General features: G+C 41.2%; 1 protein-coding gene across 3 annotated transcripts in view; it reads right to left on the bottom strand.

The window, feature by feature from the left end:
* PPA2 (pyrophosphatase (inorganic) 2) overlaps positions 1,099 to 21,032 on the bottom strand; it is a 115,417-nt gene continuing 95,483 nt past the window's right edge. For 2 of the 3 annotated variants that reach the window (XM_018049245.1, XM_018049247.1), the window contains one exon: positions 19,648 to 19,857. In XM_018049245.1, coding sequence (XP_017904734.1) covers positions 19,829 to 19,857 — 29 coding nt within the window. In that variant the 3' untranslated portion in view covers positions 19,648 to 19,828. Of the gene's footprint in view, positions 1,338 to 19,647; positions 19,858 to 21,032 lie in introns of those variants that run through there. The other variant, XM_018049246.1, reaches the window with a different exon arrangement.

The raw sequence follows: 21,032 nt of genomic DNA, 5'->3' as shown, positions 1-21,032 counted from the left end.
AAGGCTTGTGTGTGCCTTTTTTTGGCTAGTGGAAAAGGCAGTGATTGAGGCCTGTAGGAATGTAAATGTGGGCAAGCAAAAACCTACTAATGATCCTAACACACACACACTTCAAAACACATCAATTAATTTCCTGGTCAAACACAAAGACATGGAACCACACAGTAACACAAAAAGCAAAAGGAGTTAAAAGAGAGGTATTGTATGTTTCTCAGTGTGCTTATGTGGATCATCGCTCAGCCTTCCCTTTATAAGGGGATTCACTCTTCTTTCTAAGTCAAGTTTCAATGTTTAAAAGGTAGACTCTCTCGCTGCTATGTTTCTCAGGTGCCAAAAGCTCCGATATACTCAATGGGCCTATTCTGGGTCTTTCTTGATTCCCAGAGAAGCCTGTCTCTGATCACATCATTCTTCCAGATCACAAGGACTTCTGATCAGGAGCTGCTCTGTTTTGTGAGGGTCTCCATTCTATTCCTCCTGAAATAGCCTGAAATACCCTGTCTTCCCCTGCCTGTTATAGTGGTCACAATAAAGTAACTCAGCCATAATCAGTAACCTTGCCATTAAAGATCATATCATTTTAAACCATAACCAACTTAGATATAATGCAGTCAACCCATTTTCCCAACAATTCTAAACTAAATATGTACATATTCAACACGTGTGCTAGGGAAACTTCTAAAGAAGGAAATAGTCATGCTGAGCCTCAAAATAGGTTTTAACCTAGAGGTTTCATTACAGGTAATCTGTTGAGAGGGCTTCCCTGGGGGCTCAGTGGTAAAGAACCTGCCTGCCAATGCAGGAGACTCAGGTTCAATCCCTGGGTCGGGAAGATCCCCTGGAGAAGGAATGGCAACCCACTCCAGTATTCTTGCCTGGGAAATCCCACGGACAGAGGAGCGGGCCACAGTCCACGGGGTCACAAAAGAGTCAGACATGTCCATGGGGTCACAGAAGAGTCAGACGTGACTGGGAGACAAAACAACAACAATAATCTCTCGAGAATGACAGACAGCTTTAAAGTTACCCACTCGTGGTAACTTGAAAAACTTGACTTTTAATTAAAAGCCTCAGTTAAAATGAAAAACTGAGGTGAACAGACTCTCCTCCTCCCGCTCGCCTCGACCGCCCTGGCGTCCGGCGTTTTTGCCCACCTGCCCCTCCAGCCCTGCCCTGGCTCCGGGCACCCACAACCACGTTGGCTTTGCTCTTGCCGCTGCACCTTCACCGCTCTCTTCCTGGTTTCTTCCCGTTTCTTCAGGGGGTTCATTCACTCCAAATGCCTGCAATTATCGTCTGCATGCGGCTTCTTAGGAGCATCGTCTGCACGTGGCTTTCTGCAAGTAACAGAAACCGAAACTGAATCAGTATAAAAGTGTAAAAGATCCTGAAGGATCCCAGGCAAGAATGAAGCTGTGCCTTAGGAAGCCCTGAGAATAGGGACTCAAAAGATGTGACCTTTTCTTCTTTTGCCTATTTTGTTTTCTTTCTGTGTCCATTTCATTTTCCTTTGTGCAGACTGAATTTACATCTCTTTCAGCACAGAGACCACGGAGACAAGGCTCCAGCGTCTGGGTCTCAATTCCAAGTCTCTAAGAAAGGATCTGGATTGGCTCAGCTTAGCCTTGGGTCTTGAATGAATCAATTTGGACTGTGGGTCCAGTCAAGGGAAAGAGTAAGCTGCTCACCTAGGATTGACCAACTATGACTAAGTGGTCATTAGACCACAGTAGCTCTGGTCACCTCCAGACTTAACCTTTTACCTGGGAACAGAAAAATGAGTTCAATATTGTCATATGCTGCCACCTCAAATTCAACAAACTCACCCCTGACAGAGCTTACCTGATGGCTCAGTTGGTAAAGAATCTGCCTGCAGTGCAGGAAACCACGGTTTAATTCCTGGGTCGTGAAGATCAGCTGAAAATGGGATAGGCTAATCCCAGGGACGCGGAGCCTGGTAGGCTGCTGAACTATGGGGTCACACAGAGTCAGACACAACTGAAGTGACTTAGCAGCAGCAGCAGCACCCACTCCAGTATTCTTGGGCTTCCCTTGTGGCTCAGCTGGTAAAGAATCCACCTGCAACGTGGGTAGACCTGGGTTTGATCCCTGGGTTGGGAAGATCCCCTGGAGAAGAGAACAGCTACCCACTCCAGTATTCTGGCCTGGAGAATTTCACGCCTGAGAAACCCACTCTATCGGCACTTCCAGGATTATGTTCCTCGACAGTTGTAGGTTAAAATCTTTACGGTTCTCCATAGTTGGTATTTTTTAGGCAGTTAAGTATATTAGTTTATTTTCCCTTTAAATCATGCATTCCTTTGTATCTCCTATGTTTTTCATAGGACTCCAATATAAAATAAAAATTGAAAAAGTCAAATACTAGAACTGAAAAAATTAATAAATAAATTTCAAAATGTAAAAACATAACATATTAGTTCATAAGACTAATGAGAATAGTAGGGGAAAGCCTCTTTATGATCTGAAATTAACTAATTAATCCCAAGTGAAATGCAAAGCAGGTTGCCAGATGGTCTATTAATTATCAATTGTAATAAAGTAATTACATCTTCTTATGATGCTGTCACAACTTTGGTGTTAATGACCAGACTCTCGGTGACAGTAAAAAGCCAAAGTGACACCCCAAAATGCATCTGATGATAACCTTATTTCTTTGTATGTGAAGTTGTTGTACTCCTATTTTCACAAATTACAGAAAGAGAATTGTTTTTGTGAACTATCTTCTTGGGAACATAATTTTTAGACTGATCCTGTCATCAAAGATTTATGTCCTATGTAAAGTATTTGCCATATTTCAGTTTGTGAAGAAAATAAACAAAGACTCATTGTTTCACCCGCTTTTCAAGAGGCATCACCTTAACCATACTCACAGACGCATAGTTAAGTGTAATCATGTTTGCCAGTTAGATCACCCCTCCTAGGGGAGAAACAAAGGTAGAAAGCCAAATGCCATCTGAGTATAAAATGTACCTCCTTTTCCAAAGAAATAAGCACTAATCTAACTCAAAATTACATTATAAAGTGGATAACTTTTCATGTACATGTACCTATCAGCAAATAATCCTTTCTCACAGTCCTCCCAAAGTGTCCAACCATGAGGTCAACTCTCAACACTCATCATACATCATGTTCCTTGTAATCAGTTCCAAAAAGCTTTCATGGGACAGACAGTTGCTTCGAGAGAGTGAATCTGTGCTACAGAGGATCTGGCCAACATCAAGTCCAGCTCTCACGCCACCTGTTTTCTTTGGAATTCCATCTCTGTTTTAAATCTTTCATTCAATGCACTTTGGAAAAAAGCACTAAGGAGTGGCAACCCTAATTTGTTGCACTTTTTGTTTCATACCATGGGAAACCATCTATGCAAACAGATGCGAGCCAAAAGATGTATTTTTAACAGCATGGTTGGTTTGTGTTCCTCCTACTTGTTCAACATAGTAACACATCATGAAAAACTTAAGATGGATCCACACTTTCACTGTCTAATGGGAGCATTAAGGGGAGAACAGCCACAGATTTTCATTCATCTTTCTCCTGTTCCCAGCACAGGATGTTGGGAGTCACAGAGAAAAACACATCAAAGATGAACAAAAAGCATATTGTCAGATGTGCATACAAAAATTAGACATAATTTTGCCCCCCACCCATGCAAAGTTTCTATAAGTCAATCAGAAGTACTATTTTTCAATTTAAAACGTTAAGCCATATTACAAGAAATATTATCAGACTGGGCAGTGGAAAAAAAAATCAAACTATGGTTTGAGAGCCTACCCCAAAGTTCAATTACAAAAAAGAAATCTCCATATAAAGAATACTGTTTTGTATTATAAGCATAAACATTTTAAAGAGCTATTAATTGGGAAAAAATTGACACTAAAGAAGTGCAAATTGATGTATATTGCCAATTACAAATTGCACTTGCCATCGACCTCTATAAAGATTAAATCGTGAGCCGCTGCAGCTGCTGACCTTCAACACCCCATGAAAGGAGTTCAGGATGGAGGTCAAGAATGAGGCGTTTGGAAACAAGGCCATTTGCCACAACATGGATGGACCTAGAGTGTCATACTGAGTGAAGCAGGGCAGACAAAGAAGCAGAAATATCATATGACATCCCTTATATGTGGACTCTAAAAAGAAATGATACAAATGAATGTACGTACAAAACAGAGACTCACAGACTTAGAAAACAAACTCATGTTTGCTGGAGCGAAGGGATAGTTCAGGACTTTGGGAAGGTCATGTACACACTGCTATATTTAAAATGGATGACCAACAAGGACCTATTGAACAGCACATGGAACTCTGCTCAATGTTCTGTGCCAGCCTGGATGGGACAGGGGTTTGGGGGAGAATGGAAACATGTATATGTATGGCTGAGTTCCTTCACTGTTCACCTGAAACTATCACATTGTTAAATGGCTATACCCCAATACAAAATGATTTTGGTATTAAAAAAAATAATAAAAATAAATTTTTTTAAAAAAAGAATGAGAACTTCTGTGCTCTGGGGGAAAAAAATGACAGAATAGGTCTTCAGATAGTTATTTTCAGGAGATGATTTCTTTTTTCTTTTAGCTTTCAGCTCAAACAGCAATCAGCTTTTATTTTTCATATTTTTTGAACTTTTTATTTTGTGTTGGTGTATAGCCAATTAACAATGTTGGGATAGTTTCAGGTGAATAGCGAAGGGACTCAGCCAGACACATACATGTATCCATTCTCTCCCCAACTCCCCTCCCATCCAGGCTGGCACATAACACTGAGCAGAGTTCCGTGAGCTGTATAATAGGTTTCTGTTGGTTATCCGTTTTAAATCTAGCAGTAGGTACATGTTCACACCAAACTTCCTAATTCCCCCTTCTCACCCTGCCTTCCTCCCCCAACTCCGGCAACCATAAGTTCACTTGCAAGTTCTAACCATAAGTTCTAACTCTGTTGAGTCCAGGAGGAGATTTCTTGAGCTGAACCCGTGTATCCTCTCATACCAGAAAAACACTGAAAGCATCAGTTGTGACATTTGCTCCTTGTGATTACCAGCAAGGCTCTACTGTGTGCCTGACTGCACGTACCCTCCTTCACTAAGATCATATATAATGCTGACCTTCCCCGTTCCTCTCTGGAGGAGTTTCTCAGAGCTATTTGAGATGCTGTCTCCTGGGATACAGTCCTCATTTTGCCTCCAGTAAAACTTAACTCACAACTCTCGCATTGTGCTTTTTTTTTTTCAGTTGACAATATTTTCATTTCCATAGTCACACATTATTTTTCAGTGCATACCACAGGAAAAGGTCAAAGATTACCTTTCAACTCTAAAGTCTGCAAAGTACACAGAAAAGCATGACAAAAACCAGAAGCGAAACCACAACAGGCGCGGCTTCAGAAGATCTAGGTTCAGGCCTGTCTTCCACTCTCCATGGCTGGGTGGCTTTAGCAAGTAACCTCTCTGGGCCCACTTTGTCTCAACTCACAGGCAAGACTTTTTTCAGTTCAAAATATTCTGTATTCCAAATCCTTCGTCAGATTTATAAAAGCAACCTACAGTCTATGCCTATTGTGCTTTTGGCACATTTCTGAATTACAGAAAATCTGTTCATAAGCAGTTAGGTATGTTCTACAGATAATATTAACACTACTGTAAACTGCATTTATAAGACTTGTTTTGAGGGGAAGAAGAATTAAGGCTGGGATGGATGTTGGTAAAAATCAAATTATGGTTTGAAAGCCTACCAAGAACTTCTGAAGTATTCATGAATAAATTGAATTTTAAATTGTTTTCAAAAATGAAAGAAAAGGAGAAATCAGAGGAGGGAAATCTGATATTATGGGAAGAGTAGGAACAGCTAACTTTTCTGTGAGAAAATATTCCCTGAAATACAGTAGTTTAGAGTTAAGTGGAGTTTTATGTTTGTTTTATTTTTTTTAATAAGAAGTTATCCACTGAAATATTTATATTAGATTCACTGAACTATTTATATTAGATCCGCATTCCTTTTTCTCATTTCTCACTGCATATTAATCTTATTTGTTTTACCACTCTTTTGAGATTATTCAGGTTTTCCATCACGGTGCTTCTTACGGTATTCTTACAGTATTCCTAATCTGAAAATAAAAATATATTACGTCTGCTTTTAAGCTCGGAAAGTCAAGTTTCCAATATGAAAATTATTATCAATAAGTAAACCAAAATTCATGTAAGAAGCCACTCTGGGACAAGAATTTTGGCCTTTGAGCCCTGAGCCTATTTTTATTTTGATGTATTCCATGTTTATTTTTGCCTCATACTCCACTAAAAAAAAAAGCAGCAGTAAACATGTGATGATCAGCCTTTGTATTTTCACAATTAAGGTACTGTTTTTATGTTACGTTGAACTTTTTTCCCTGGGGCATTAGAGAAATCTCATGTAAGAACTCTCAAGATGCTTTAAATACTAATAATAGATAAGATCCTGCCCAGAAAATCTTACTTTCTCAATATCATTTAGATTCACTTGGGAACATGAAGATGAATAATGCTAATTATTGTTTCAGAAAGCACAAAATATTCTAGGCTGTGGTAAAAAGTATATGGAATGCATAAAAAGTGAATTTTTTCTTTTTTAAACACTAGAGAGATGTTTACTGTTTTCACTTGAGGGCTCTATAGCAAGCAAACAAAAAACTCCCAATAAGATAGAAAGATTTTTGAGAAAAATATCACTGATGAAAAAATTTTAGGAAGCAAGAATTATTCTGCTTGAAGAAAAAAATAAAATTTAATACTTAAGTTTATGCCTTAAGATTTATGAGGAGTTTTCTGAATACAGTTGATCAGGTTCATACACATTAAAAATAAAGTTAAATTAAAAGCACTGGTATGTAGAGGGGGAGAGCAGGAGGGATTACACTGGGAGACTGGGATTGACATATATACGTTACTATATATAAAATAGATAATTAATAAGGACCTACTGTATACCACAAGCAACTTGACTTAAGACTCTGTAATGGTCTATGTGGGAAAATCTAAAAACAAGTGGATATATGCATAGTGGATTCATTACATTGTACAAAAGAAACTAACACAACATTGTAAATCAACTATATTCCAATATAAAGTAACAACAACAACAAAAGCACTGGTATGTAGGCTGCTGCTGCTGTCGCTGCTAAGTCGCTTCAGTCGTGTCCGACTCTGTGTGACCCCATAGACGGCAGCCCACCAGGCTCCCCGTCCCTGGGATTCTCCAGGCAAGAACACGGGAGTGGGTTGCCATTTCCTTCTCCAATGCAGGAAAGTGAAAAGTGAAAGTGAAGTCACTCAGTCATGTCCGACTCGTAGGAACCCCATGGACTGCAGCCCACCAGGCTCCTCTGCCCATGGGGTTTTCCAGGCAAGAGTACTGGAGTGGGGTGCCATTTCCTTCTCCAGGTATGTAGGCTAGATATGTTAAATCTCCTCTTTCGGAGATACCTAAAAGGAACAGATTCTTATATTTCAAAAATCTGGCGTTGGAATAGAGCAGAGAGACACCCTCAAAATGCTTTCTATGCTATAATAGGACACTAAGTTCAGATGATTTCCACGAACCTCTAAACTTCAGTTAATGTAATAAGCAAAAGAGAAAAAAAAGAGAGAGAGAGAGAGAAAGAGTATCTGTCTTCCTCACAGGATGCTTATCAGTTTAATACAACCGACATGAATTGTTACTGTATGAAAAAAAATGCTAAAATTGTCACGACACAGTCTCCACTCTTGGTGAGTATAATCCAGCAATAGAGGCAGTACGAACGATTCTAATATTAATGTAAGCCAGACTGACTGAAATCCTGTAATGGAGGAATAAATCAATAGTGCTATACTCTTCTTCCTGAGGAGAAAATGATCGGTCGCAACGGCAAGGGTAGGAAAGGTTTCACAGGAAAAGCAACATCTGAGCTAAACTTGGAGGATAAGAAAGAGCTCAGAAGAAAAGAGATACAGGGGAAAGGGCATCAGTCTTGGAGTTAACATCCGGGTTCTGCTCCACATGTGCCCGCACCATTCACTCGCCTAGAGGCATTTCCGGCACAGGAAGGGCCCTGAACACGGGGCTTTGTCCGCCTTGCTGTTGGCTTAGACAGGGAAGAACAGCAAAGCCTACTTACAGTTTTATGTGGGCTGAGTTGTTTTTGCCTACTTGTGCACAGCAATGAGACCAACCCAGGAGATTCTGGCCCGAATCCTAGTCTTCATGTTCTACTCCCCACGTGGGGAGAGCCCAAGCTTTAGGACAGTAATCCCCGATCTTGCCAACTGCCACATTCTTCTAGTTGAGGGCCACAGATAGATACCTGCCATCCAATTTTAGCTGCTTTAATTGGATAAACTCATTGTTTGTCATTCTTCCAACATATCTTTTAAAACTGTACTGGTTGTACTATTCTATCCATTTTTCATTTAAGGTATTAACTTTAAAAAATTTAACTTTTCATTTTTACTCTCCATTCCTCCCCTCATTTTTTACTTTTAACAGAGAACAAAAAGCAGCAATAAGGGAGCATAATAAGGATAGTCCTACAGCTAGTCCTGCCTCAATCCAGGAAAATTAGTACAGCTAACCCATGCATTCCACATTAGCTCAGCATAAATATTTTCAGGGCTCAGGTTTAGATTTCTGAATGGGAGCAAATCTATTTACACACGAATCCAGCCTTCAGGATCCAAATTTTGCATCTGAAAATATGGATATTATACAAATTGTTAAAAACATTAAGATCCAGTAAATAAACAGGCAAAGTCAAAAAAGAGAACATTCACAAAAGACACTATAGTAAAAATGTAGGGAAAAAAAAATTAACTACTATATACATACATATATATATATATATATATATGACTATGCCAAAGGCTTTGACTGTGTGGATCACAATAGACTGTGGAAAATTCTGAGAGATGGGAATACCAGACCACCTGACCTGCCTCTTGAGAAACCTGTATGCAGGTCAGGAAGCAACAGTTAGAACTGGACATGAAACAACAGACTGGTTCCAAATAGGAAAAGGAGTACGTCAAGGCTGTATATTGTCACCCTGCTTATTTAACTTCTTTGCAGAGTACATCATGAGAAACGCTGGACTGGAAGAAGCACAAGCTGGAATCAAGATTGCTGGGAGAAATATCAATAACCTCAGATATGCAGATGATACCACCCTTATGGTAGAAAGTGAAGGGGAACTAAAGAGCCTCTTGATGAAAGTGAAAGAGGAGAGTGAAAAAGTTGGCTTAAAGCTCAACATTCAGAAAACGAAGATCATGGCATCTGGTCCCATCACTTCATGGGAAATAGATGGAGAAACAGTGGAAACAGTGTCAGACTTGATTTTGAGGGGCTCCAAAATCACTGCAGATGGTGATTGCAGCCATGAAATTAAAAGACACTTATTCCTTGGAAGGAAAGTTATGACCAACCTAGATAGCATATTCAAAAGCAGAGACATTACTTTGCCAACAAAGGTCCATCTAGTCAAGGCTATGGTTTTTCCAGTGGCCACATTTGGATGTGAGAGTTGGACTGTGAAGAAAGCTGAGCACCGAAGAATTGCTGCTTTTGAACTGTGGTGTTGGAGAAGACTCTTGAGAGTCTCTTGGACTGCAAGGAGATCCAACCAGTCCATCCTAAAGGAGATCAGCCCTGGGTGTTTTTTGGAAAGAATGATGCTAAAGCTGTAACTCCAATACTTTGGTCACCTCATGTGAAGAGTTGACTCACTGGAAAAGACTGATGCTGGGAGGGATTGGGGGCAGGAGGAAAAGGGGACAACAGAGGATGAGATGGCTGGATGGCATCACCGACTCGATGGACATGAGTCTGAGTGAACTCCGGGAGTTGGTGATGGAGAGAGAGGCCTGGCGTGCTGCGATTCATGGGGTTGCAAAGAGTTGGACACGACTGAGCGACTGAACTGAACTGAAGACATCTCAAGTGAACTATTTCACTTGGGCTAATCACTTAAACTCATCTGTAAAACAGGCATGCTCTGGGTTTTGCTCATATCACAAGGTGGCTGGAGGTGGAAAGCACTTATTCTATGATGCCATAATGAGCTCAAAGAAGGAAAAGCTGCCAACTGACTGGACTACTGTAGAAATCTCATAAGGGGTCTTCCTGTTTCCATCCTTGTGCAACGTGAACCCCCGACCCTCTCCACCACCCAGCACAATCTATTTTCAACTTAGCAGTGGCAGCGACCCAGTCCTCCGCTCAGGACTCTCCCGTGGGTCCTCATTCATAACCAGAGGCCAAGTCTCATGCTGGCCGACAAGGTCATGCAAGGCCCTCCCTGCTGCCTCTTCTGTTACTCTGCTCTGCCTCCCCTCCAGCCACACAGCCTGCTTGCTGTCCCTCCCAGCTGGTCACACTCCTACCTTAGGGCCTTTGTCCTGAGCGTTTCCTATGCCTCAGTTCTGTTCCCCCTGAGACCCACATGGGCCGGTTTTGCTTCTCAACCTTTTTCCTGGCTGTCGTCTTCCTAAGTTGCCTGTCTTTGACCTCCTCAGTTCAGAACTCTAATTAACATTACTAGCCCTAAATAAAAGCTGGATTTCTGATTCTCCCTTCCGTCATTCTCTTCTATATAGTATAGAATTACTTACAATGCTTATACTCTTTCTTCCCCACACAAAATACAAGGTCCACAAGGGCAGGGATTTTTGTCAGTTTTGCACTGATATATCCTAAAAACTTGGACTAGTACATGGCCCTTACACATAGACAGTCAATAAATAACTGTTGAATGAGTGAAGTTTAAAACAGCAAAAAGGAGGAAGCATGTCTGAAAACAGAGAGTTGGCTAATCAAAATCACAGTAATGGGATACACTCTGGACTGATGCCATTAAACCCCTGAATCTTTCTGCATTGACTGGACCCATTCAAACCAGGTACTTTAAAAAGAGGAAAGAGCCCTTTCTGTGTCGGGGATTCTGAACAGAGAAGAGGAGGCACTGGAGGCTTCCCTCGCGGGGTATGAGGACACCTGCAGAGTCTCTGCGCTCAGGAAGAGGACTGCCAGCTGCGCTGTTGGACCTGACAAGAGAGCTCAATAAATATTATTTGACTGAAGGGAAGAACCGCTTATGCCTTCTGTCGTGGCTGCACTGGGCTCCTGGCTCCTTCTAAGGTGGGGAATAATCTGAGAAGTGGAGTTTGTTTCCAACAAATAGGGCAAATGTCAGCTCAGCCACAGAAACCCTGGCCCCTGACTGACAAGGGCTCGCCTGTTTCGCGGAGCTCTCCCGCCTCCAGCTGCCTGCGCTGTCTTCCCTCCTCCCATCAGAGCAGACCCACCTCTTTGCCGACTCCTCCAGGCTGTAGCATCAGAAGCAGCCGCTTCACTTCCACTGTGTTTTAGGAAGCCAGAAGCCAGGTGTGGGGCTGTGGGCCGATTATTATGGACTCTAGTAACTTTGGTAACTTATAAATCAGAAGTACTTCTCATCAGGTATACATTTTTCTGATTTGAAATGGAAAATATTTTCATTATTTAATACTAATAATAAAAATTACCATTTTTAGTATTTAATACTAAACTTCATATAACTTTTATTCCCTTTCATTTTTTTCCTAACAGGAGGTTGTGATAATATTATACATGAGTCCACTATGAAGGCAGACAGCCTAGTTTCCTTTCTGCTCTTTTTTAGGGTAAAGATAACCTCAAACAGAACATGAAGAAATTCCCAGTATGATCTATCCCTGTATCATCTAAACCAATGAGCTTAAAATTTTAGAAGACTGATGGGGGTGGGGTAAAACAAGGTTATGGCCTCACCCCCAGAAATTCTGATTTAACAGATTTTAGGAAAAGTCAGAAATCTGTACTTTAAGAAGTATTCTAAGTGATTCCAGAGCAAATGTTTCACAGACCCCAGGGGCAAACACCAATATACACCTTGGACAGAATATAGTAAAGAGGCTGAAAAGAACATACGTGACCCAAGAACTTAAAGATGTGATCCACTGTATCACAAGACGGCAACAATAAGTAACAAAAATAAATCAGCAGTCACAAAAGACATCTTTACCTATGACAAGGCAGTGATTTATTCCCAGAAGCAAGTCATCAAATGCTGCTATTGGTGAGCAAACAAACTGCTAAAAATGCACGTAGTCCTTGGTGGAGAGTTGGATTTTATGAAATTCAGTGTGTTTCTTGTGTAGAATAATGGAGCAATACTAAATGTGTCACATATACAATGATTCAGTCTATAAGTGAAAAAAAGCTCATAAAAAATTTCAGGTATTTGCAATAATAGGTAGTTTGAGAAAAATAAATCTTGGATAGTTCATCCGTTGATTTTTTTCATATCCATGGAACTGGCTGTGGATGTTACCTAAAATCCCATCCATGGGTCAGTTTTGGTTTCCTAATCTGTTTTAGGCACTTTTAAAAATGAATCATTCTTTTTCCACCCCTCCATATCCCCGCAAGAGTTTTCCTTTGTAAGTATATAGTGTAAAATCTATTCAGGTTAAAGTTAGTTCCTTGAGAATGGGCTGGGAAAAGCCAGATATGTCTGGAAGACACTCTGAAACAACATCAAATACATGTTCACTGAAATGTAATTGCCACCGTAATAACAATGACTATGTGGCAATGTAGATTCTTATAAAATTCAAAATGATGTCTTTAAGATTATAACTACGTAAAATCCTATACTATGAAGACAATTGTGATTAACTGTACTGTGGTGAGCAAGACTCACGGACCAGGTAGCATCTAAGGACTACTGACCACTAGGAGAAGGGGAGCTGAACACGAGGGGCGACTCACTCTACAAGGGGCCCACCAGACATGGCTTCTTCTGCAACTCTCAGGAGATTAGTATGGCACATGTTACAAGCCAATAATCCATCCTTTGATAATTTAGCTTATTCTTTAGCATAGACCCTCTTCACAATTGAAAATCTGTATTTAACTTACAGCTCGCTCTCTGTATATGTGGTTCCTCTGTATCTGCAGTTCACACCCATGGATTAAACCAAGTATCAGAGCAGATCATGTAGTACTGTAGTATTTGCTACTTAAAAAGGGTGCATAAGACTGGATCTGCACAATTCAAACTCATGCTGTTCAAGGGACTGTATCAGTGGTTGTTCCCTGTATCTCTCTGTATGTATTATTATTTCCTTAACTTAAATCAAGTTGTTATACAAAATTAAAACCAATAATAAAATAAATAAATAAATAAATAAAACCAATAGATCCTCGCTTTACATTCTTTGATGTCCATCAGAGGTTTAGACATTTCCAAAGACATCTCCTTGGAAGAAAAGTTATGACCAACCTAGATAGCATATTCAAAAGCAGAGACATTACTTTGCCAACTAAGGTCTGTCTAGTCAAGGCTATGGCTTTTCCAGTAGTCATTATAGATGTGAGAGTTGGAGTGTGAAGTCTGAGCGCTGAAGAATTGATGCTTTTGAACTGTGGTATTGAAGAAGACTCTTGAGAGTCCCTTGGACTGCAAGGAGATCCAACCAGTCCATTTTGAAGGAGATCAGTCCTGGGATTTCTTTGGAAGGAATGATGCTAAAGCTGAAATTGCAGTACTTTGGCCACCTCATGTGAAGAGTTGACTCATTGGAAAAGATTCTAATGCTGGGAGGGATTGGGGGCAAGAGGAGAAGGGGATGACAGAGGACGAGATGGCTGGATGGCATCACTGACTCGATGGACATGAATCTGAGTGAACTCCGGGAGTTGGTGATGGACAGGGAGGCCTGGCGTGCTGCGATTCACGGGGTCGCAAAGGGTCGGACACGACTGAGCGACTGAACTGAACTGAACTGAAAGACATCTCAAGTGAACTATTTCACTTGGGCTAATCACTTAAACTCATCTGTAAAACAGCCATGCTCTGGGTTTTGCCCATGTCACAAGGTGGCTGGAGGTGGAGAGCAGCATGCACAGCAGGATGGAAAAGCCGCAGCATTCCGAGCCATGCAGTCGTGAATTCTACTTCTGGCTCTGAAACTTACTAGCTGTGCAACCTCGGTCAAGTCATTAAACTTCTCGGAGCCACAATGTGAAGTGGGCAATCTCTACCTTAGAGGGTATATGCACGTACAACATACAACAGATGCTCAAGAAAAGCTAGCTATTATCATGGTGGTGCCATGTAAACCATAAAACGTATTATGTAAATGCAATGTGTTCATCATGATAATAGAAAGAGGAGAAAAATATAAAAACAGAACTGGCAATAGAAGCACAGTACAGGGAGTGTGCCAAGTACAAGCTGTGCTTGGAGAGGAGTAACAGGACATAGCTGAAAGATAGCACTCCTGATTTTTATTCTCAAGAATGTGAAAGGCCACTAAAGGCATTTTGAGAGAAGTCTAACAAGGCAGTATCTATGCTTTAGGAAAATACTTTTTGGGAATGTGGAAGACGATATGGAGGAAGAAAAGCCAGGGGTAGGGAAACAACGTGGTTAGGAGACAAGAGGGCATGAAATTAGGCTGGAATAAGGGGAATGAGGTCAGGGGCCACGGCCAAGAGGAGCTACCCCACGTCCGAGGCCAGGGGCGGTGGCCGAGAGGTGCTACCCCACGTCTGAGGTCAGTGGTGGCCGGGAGGAGACGCCCCGTCCAAGGTCAGGGGCGGCCGGGAGAAGCCACCCCGTGCCCAAGGCCAGGGGCGGTGCCCGAGAGGAGCAACCCGAGGAGCGGTGGCTGTGCAGGCACAGGAGGGCCTAGAGGAGTTATCCAACACTGAAGGTCAGGAAGGGCGGCAGTGAGGAGATACCCCTTGTCCAAGGTAAGGAGAGTGGCTGTGTTTTGCTAGAGCAGCCGTGAAGAGATACCCCATGCCCAAGGTAAGAGAAACCCAAGTAAGATGGTAGGTGTTGCAAGAGGGCATCGGGGGCAGACACACTGAAAACATACTCACAGAAAACTAGTCAATCTAATCACACTAGGACCACTGCCTTGTCTAATTCAATGAAACCAAGCCATGCCTGTGGGGTACCCAAGATGGGTGGGTCATGGTGGAGAGATCTGACAGAATGTGGTCCACTGGAGAAGGGAATGGCACACCACTTCAGTATTCTTGCCTTGAGAACTCCATGAACAGTATGAAAAGGCAAAATGGTAGGATACTGAAAGAGGAACTCCCCAGGTCAGTAGGTGCCCAATATGCTACTGGAGATCAGTGGAGAAATAACTCCAGAAAGAATGAAGGGATGAAGCCAAAGCAAAAACAATACCCAGCTGTGGATATGACTGGTGATAGAAGCAAGGTCCGATGCTGTAAAGAGCAATATTGCATAGGAACCTGGAATGTCAGGTCCATGAATCAAGGCACATTGCAAGTGGTCAAACAGAAGATGGCAAGAGTGAATGTCGACATTCTAGGAATCAGCGAACTAAAATTGGACTGGCATAGGTGAATTTAACTCAGATGACCATTATATCTACTACTGCGGGCAGGAATCCCTCAGAAGAAATGGAGTAGCCATCGTGGTCAACAAAAGAGTCCAAAATGCAGTACTTGGATGCAATCTCAAAAATGACAGAATGATCTCTGTTCGTCTCCAAGGCAAACCATTCAATATCACAGTAATCCAAGTCTATGCCCCAACCAGTAATGCTGAAGAAACTGAAGTTGAACGGTTTTATAAAAATCTACAAGACCTTTTAGAACTGACACCCCAAAAAGATGTCCTTTTCATTGTAGGGGACTGGAATGCAAAAGTAGGAAGTCAAGAAACAACTGGAGTAACAGGCAAATTTGGCCTTGGAATGAGGAATGAAGCAGGGCAAAAACTAATAGAGTTTTGTCAAGAAAATGCACTGGTCATAGCAAACACTCTCTTCCAACAACACAAGAGAAGACTCTACACATGGACATCACCAGATGATCAACACTGAAATCAGATTGATTATATTCTTTGCAGCCAAAGATGGAGAAGCTCTATACAGTCAACAAAAACAAGACCAGGAGCTGACTGTGGCTCAGATCATGAACTCCTTATTACCAATTCAGACTCAAATTGAAGAAAGTAGGGAAAACCACTAGACCATTCAGGTATGACCTAAATCAAATCCCTTATGATTATACAGTGGAAGTGAGAAATAGATTTAAGGGACTAGATCTCATAGACTGCCTGATGAACTATGGATGGAGGTTCGTGACATTGTACAGGACACAGGGATCAAGACCATCCCCATGGAAAAGAAATGCAAAAAAGCAAAATGGCTGTCTGGGGAGGCCTTACAAATAGCTGTGAAAAGAAGAGAGGTGAAAAGCAAAGGAGAAAAGGAAAGATATAAGCATCTGAATGAAGAGTTCTAGAGAAAGGCAAGAAGAGATAAGAAAGCCTTCTTCAGTGATCAATGCAAAGAAATACAGGAAAAGAACAGAATGGGAAAGACTAGAGATCTCTTCAAGAAAATTAGAGATACCAAGGGAACATTTCATGCAAAGATGGGCTCGATAAAGGACAGAAATGGTATGGACCTAACAGAAGCAGAAGATATTAAGAAGAGGTGGCAAGAATACACAGAAGAACTGTACAAAAAAGATCTTCACAACCCAGATAATCATGATGGTGTGATCACTCATCTAGAGCCAGACATCCTGGGATGTGAAGTCAAGTGGGCCTTGGAAAGCATTGCAACGAACAAAGCTAGTGGAGGTGATGGAATTACAGTTGAGCTGTTTCAAATCCTGAAAGATGATGCTGTGAAAGTGCTGAACTCAATATGCCAGCAAATTTGGAAAACTCAGCAGTAGCCACAGGACTGGAAAAGGTCAGTTTTCATTCCAGTTCCAAAGAAAGGCAATGCCAAAGAATGCTCAAACTACTGCACAATTGTACTCATCTCACACGCTCATAAACTAATGCTCAAAATTCTCCAAGTCAGGCTTCAGCAATACGTGAGCCGTGAACTTCCAGAAGTTCAAGCTGGTTTTAGAAAAGGCAGACGAACCAGAGATCAAATTGCCAACATCTGCTGGATCATCAAAAAAGCAAGAGAGTTCCAGAAAGACATCTATTTCTACTTTATTGACTATGCCAAAGCCTTTGACTGTGTGGATTACAATAAACTGTGGAAAATTCTGAAAGAGATGGGAATACCAGACCACCTGACCTGCCTCTTGAGAAATCTGTATGCAGGTCAGGAAGCAACACTTAGAACTGGACATGGAAGAACAGACTGGTTCCAAATAGGAAAAGGAGTGCGTCAAGGCTGTATATTGTCACCCTGCTTATTTAACTTCTATGCAGAGTGCATCATGAGAAACGCTGGACTGGAAGAAACACAAGCTGGAATCAAGATTGCTGGGAGAAATATCAGTAACGTCAGATATGCATTTGACACCACCCTTATGGCAGAAAGTGAAGAGGAACTAAAAAGCCTCTTGATGAAAGTGAAAATGGAGAGTGAAAAAGTTGGCTTAAAGCTCAACATTCAGAAAACAAAGATCATGGCATCCAGTCCCATCATTTCATGGGAAATAGATCGGGGAACAGTGTCAGACTTTATTTTTGGGGGCTCCAAAATCACTGCAGATAGTGATTGCAGCCATGAAATTAAAAGACGCTTACTCCTTGGAAGAAAAGTTATGACCAACCTAGATAGCATATTCAAAAGCAGAGACATTACTTTGCCGACTAAGGTCTGTCTAGTCAAGGCTATGGTTTTTCCTGTGGTCATGTATGGATGTGAGAGTTGGACTGTGAAGAAGGCTGAGCGCCGAAGAATTGATGCTTTTGAACTGTGGTATTGGAGAAGACTCTTGAGAGTCCCTTGGACTGCAAGGAGATCCAACCAGTCCATTCTGAAGCAGATCAGCCCTGGGATTTCTTTGGAAGGCATGATGCTAAAGCTGGAACTCTAGTACTTTGGCCACCTCATGCAAAGAGTTGACTCATTGGAAAAGACTCTGATGCTGGGAGGGATTGAGGGCAGGAGGAGAAGGGGACGACAGAGGACGAGATGGCTGGATGGCATCACTGACTCGATGGACGTGAGTCTGAGTGAACTCTGGGTGTTGGTGATGGACAGGGAGGCCTGGCATGCTGCGATTCATGGGGTCGCAAAGAATCTGACATGACTGAGCGACTGAACTGAACTGAACTGAAGGGGAATGAGGCAGAGCACTGGGTCAGGCGGTGAAGAGCTAGATGGCTGTTATAACAGTCCAAGTGAAATAAAGGGGTAATGGGTATGTTAAGGGTGTAAACTAATAAAGAGGATAAAGAAACACTTAGATGGCCTTCTTGAGTAAAGAAAGGAGAAAAGTGAAAATGTGAAGGTGTTAGCTGCTCAGTTGTGTCCGACTCTCTGTGACCCCACGCGCTGTAGCCCATTGGACTTCTCTGTCCATGGAATTCTCCAGGCAAGAATACTGAAGTGGCTTGCCATTTCCTTTTCCAGGGCATCTTCCCAAACCAGGGATAAAACTCAGGTCTCCTGTATTGCAGGCAGATTCTTTAGACTCTTCACCATCTGAGCCACCAGGGAAGCCGAAGAAAAGAGAACGGAGATTCAATATGGTTTCAAGGGCCTGCTTGGGTGACTAGGAGAATGTTAATTCAAGAACAAGGGAGGATGAGTTTAGTTTTGTACAAGAGGAATCAAAGGCATTTAAAGAGATGTCCAATAGACCCCAGGAGAAAGACCTGAGTTTCTTATGTAGACTTGGGAGTCATCACCATAGAGATGAGAAGTAAATCTGATAGGACTCAATGAGAATCTGAGTTTAGAAGCTACAAAATAATTATAGGAAAGAGTCTTAATAAATGTAAACACATTTACACAGGACTAAGAGGACAAAGCTTGGCTAAATACATCTCTACCAGCAGTGGACTCAAAAAGACATAACACTGTACAAAAATGAGAACCATTGTATCTATAAAAATCTTATTAGTTTACTACATTTATCGTTTTTACATTAACCCTTAGAAATAAAAGCTAATAAAACCACTGGGTTCCTTCATGCATATAAATTAGGATTGGCCAAAACTCAGTGCTTCTCTGTTTATAATAGCCAGGACATGGAAGCAACATAGATGTCTATCAGCAGATGAATGGATAAGGACATTGTGGTACGTATATACACAATGGAATATTACTCAGCTATAAAAAAGAAGGCATTGAGTCAGTTCTAATGAGGTGGATGAAACTACAGCCTATTATGTACAGAGTGAAGTAAATCAGAAAGAGAAACACCAATACGGACTTTAGAAAGATGGTAACGATGACCCTACATGCAAGACAGCAAAAGAGACACAGATGTAAAGAACAGACATTTGGACGATGTGGGAGAAGACAAAGGCGGGATGATATTACCATATGTGAAACAGATGACCAGTGCAAGTCCGATGCATGAAGCAGAGCACTCAAAGCTGGTGCACTGGGACAACCCAGAGGGATGGGGTGGGGAGGGAGGGGGGAGAGGGGTTCAGGAAGGGGGGACACCTGTACACCCAAGGCTGATTCACATCGATGTATGGCAAAACCACCACAACATTGTAAAGTAATTAGCCTCCAATTAAAATAAATAAACTAATTTAAAAAAAACTCAGTGCCTCTAAACTTCTGCTATGAAATTCAACAAAATCTTTTCATATCAATAAATATTCAAAGGCGGCTAATTCAAAAATGTCAGTGTTTATTTACACATTGAATATTGCAAAAAGCTTGAAGAAAAAAAAAAGAAGTTTCAACAGGAAGTTAATTAGCAAATTCTGCCTGTTTCTAGCACTTGGGGGAGGTTGAATCTCAGCATTCTTAGAGACTGGAATCCTGATGGCAGGCCTTCAGATGTTCTAATCACTTGCCAAGGAAGTGCCATACTTGATCTGCATTTAAAATGGGGAAGTAGGGTGTTAGGGAAGGGGTAACGAGGGAGGGAGGAGGGAAGAGAGGAGAAGACAAATTAAATTCAGATTTTCCAGAAGTGTTCAGACAGATATAAACAATCAGAACTTAGGGTGACACATTTCTATACTTAAAGTCACTCACCTTTAAACTCTGGTTCTAAGTTCTCTCATTTGGCTCAGGTCTGATATTCTAAAGGATCCCACTTCATTTCATACATCTTGCTGGGTTCTTTAGTCTTTACTGATTAATACTGAAGTTAAGTATCCTAGCTGCAGCATGAAACGTCTAGGCAAACTCTGCACTGTAAAATGTGACTGCCTGTCAAATAGCCCAGATGGGACAGAATTGCAAAGAAACAATCTTACTTCCCCCTATAAGGAATAGAGCTTGCCTCCCCATGAAATCATTATCTATAGATTTGCTCCTTTCTAAACATCTTAGAACTTGGACTCACAGTAAACAGTTCTCATTTTTTCCTCCAAACTTGCAAGTTGAGTATTCTAATATTTTATATTAAAACAAAAAGACAAAAAGCCTTGCAGTATTTTGAAAGATGATACATACATATTTTGAAATTTTTACTATAGAACATTTTTATTTCTTTCTCACAATAGCTTTAAATAATGGTAATTTTAAAATTCTATTTTTAATTCTACTTTAAATTTTGATTTTAACATCTTCAGTTAAAATGAGTGGGGATTTCCCTGGTGGTTCAGTGGTTAAGTATTTGCCTTCCAGTGCCAGGGACACAGGTTCTATCCCTGGTTGGGACCAGGGGAACTAAGATCCCACATGCCGCAGGGCAACCAAACCCACACGCTGCAATTAGACAGAAGCCCACGCACCACAACAAAAATCCCGCGTGCCGCAACTGAGACCCGATGCAGCCAAATAAATAAACACTAAGAATATAAAATGAGTCATTCATTAAAATAATGACAGATAATCAATAAAATTTCACCAATACAGACATTGAAAGTCTTAAAAATTTATCCGAACTAGCTGGAAACTTAGTACTTTACCAACAAAGTCACTGCACAAACTACTTTCCAGACTAAAAGTAATAAACGTGTTCCTTATTGTCTGAAATTAGAAAATAACTGATTTCATCTGGAAGCTTTAATGACTATGTTAAAATGTGCTTTACTTAGTT

This window comes from Capra hircus, chromosome 6 (assembly GCF_001704415.2).
Source record: "Capra hircus breed San Clemente chromosome 6, ASM170441v1, whole genome shotgun sequence".
NCBI lineage: Eukaryota > Metazoa > Chordata > Mammalia > Artiodactyla > Bovidae > Capra > Capra hircus.
The sequence above is the reverse complement of the archived record's forward strand: the minus strand, read 5'-3'. Positions and strand labels throughout refer to the sequence as shown.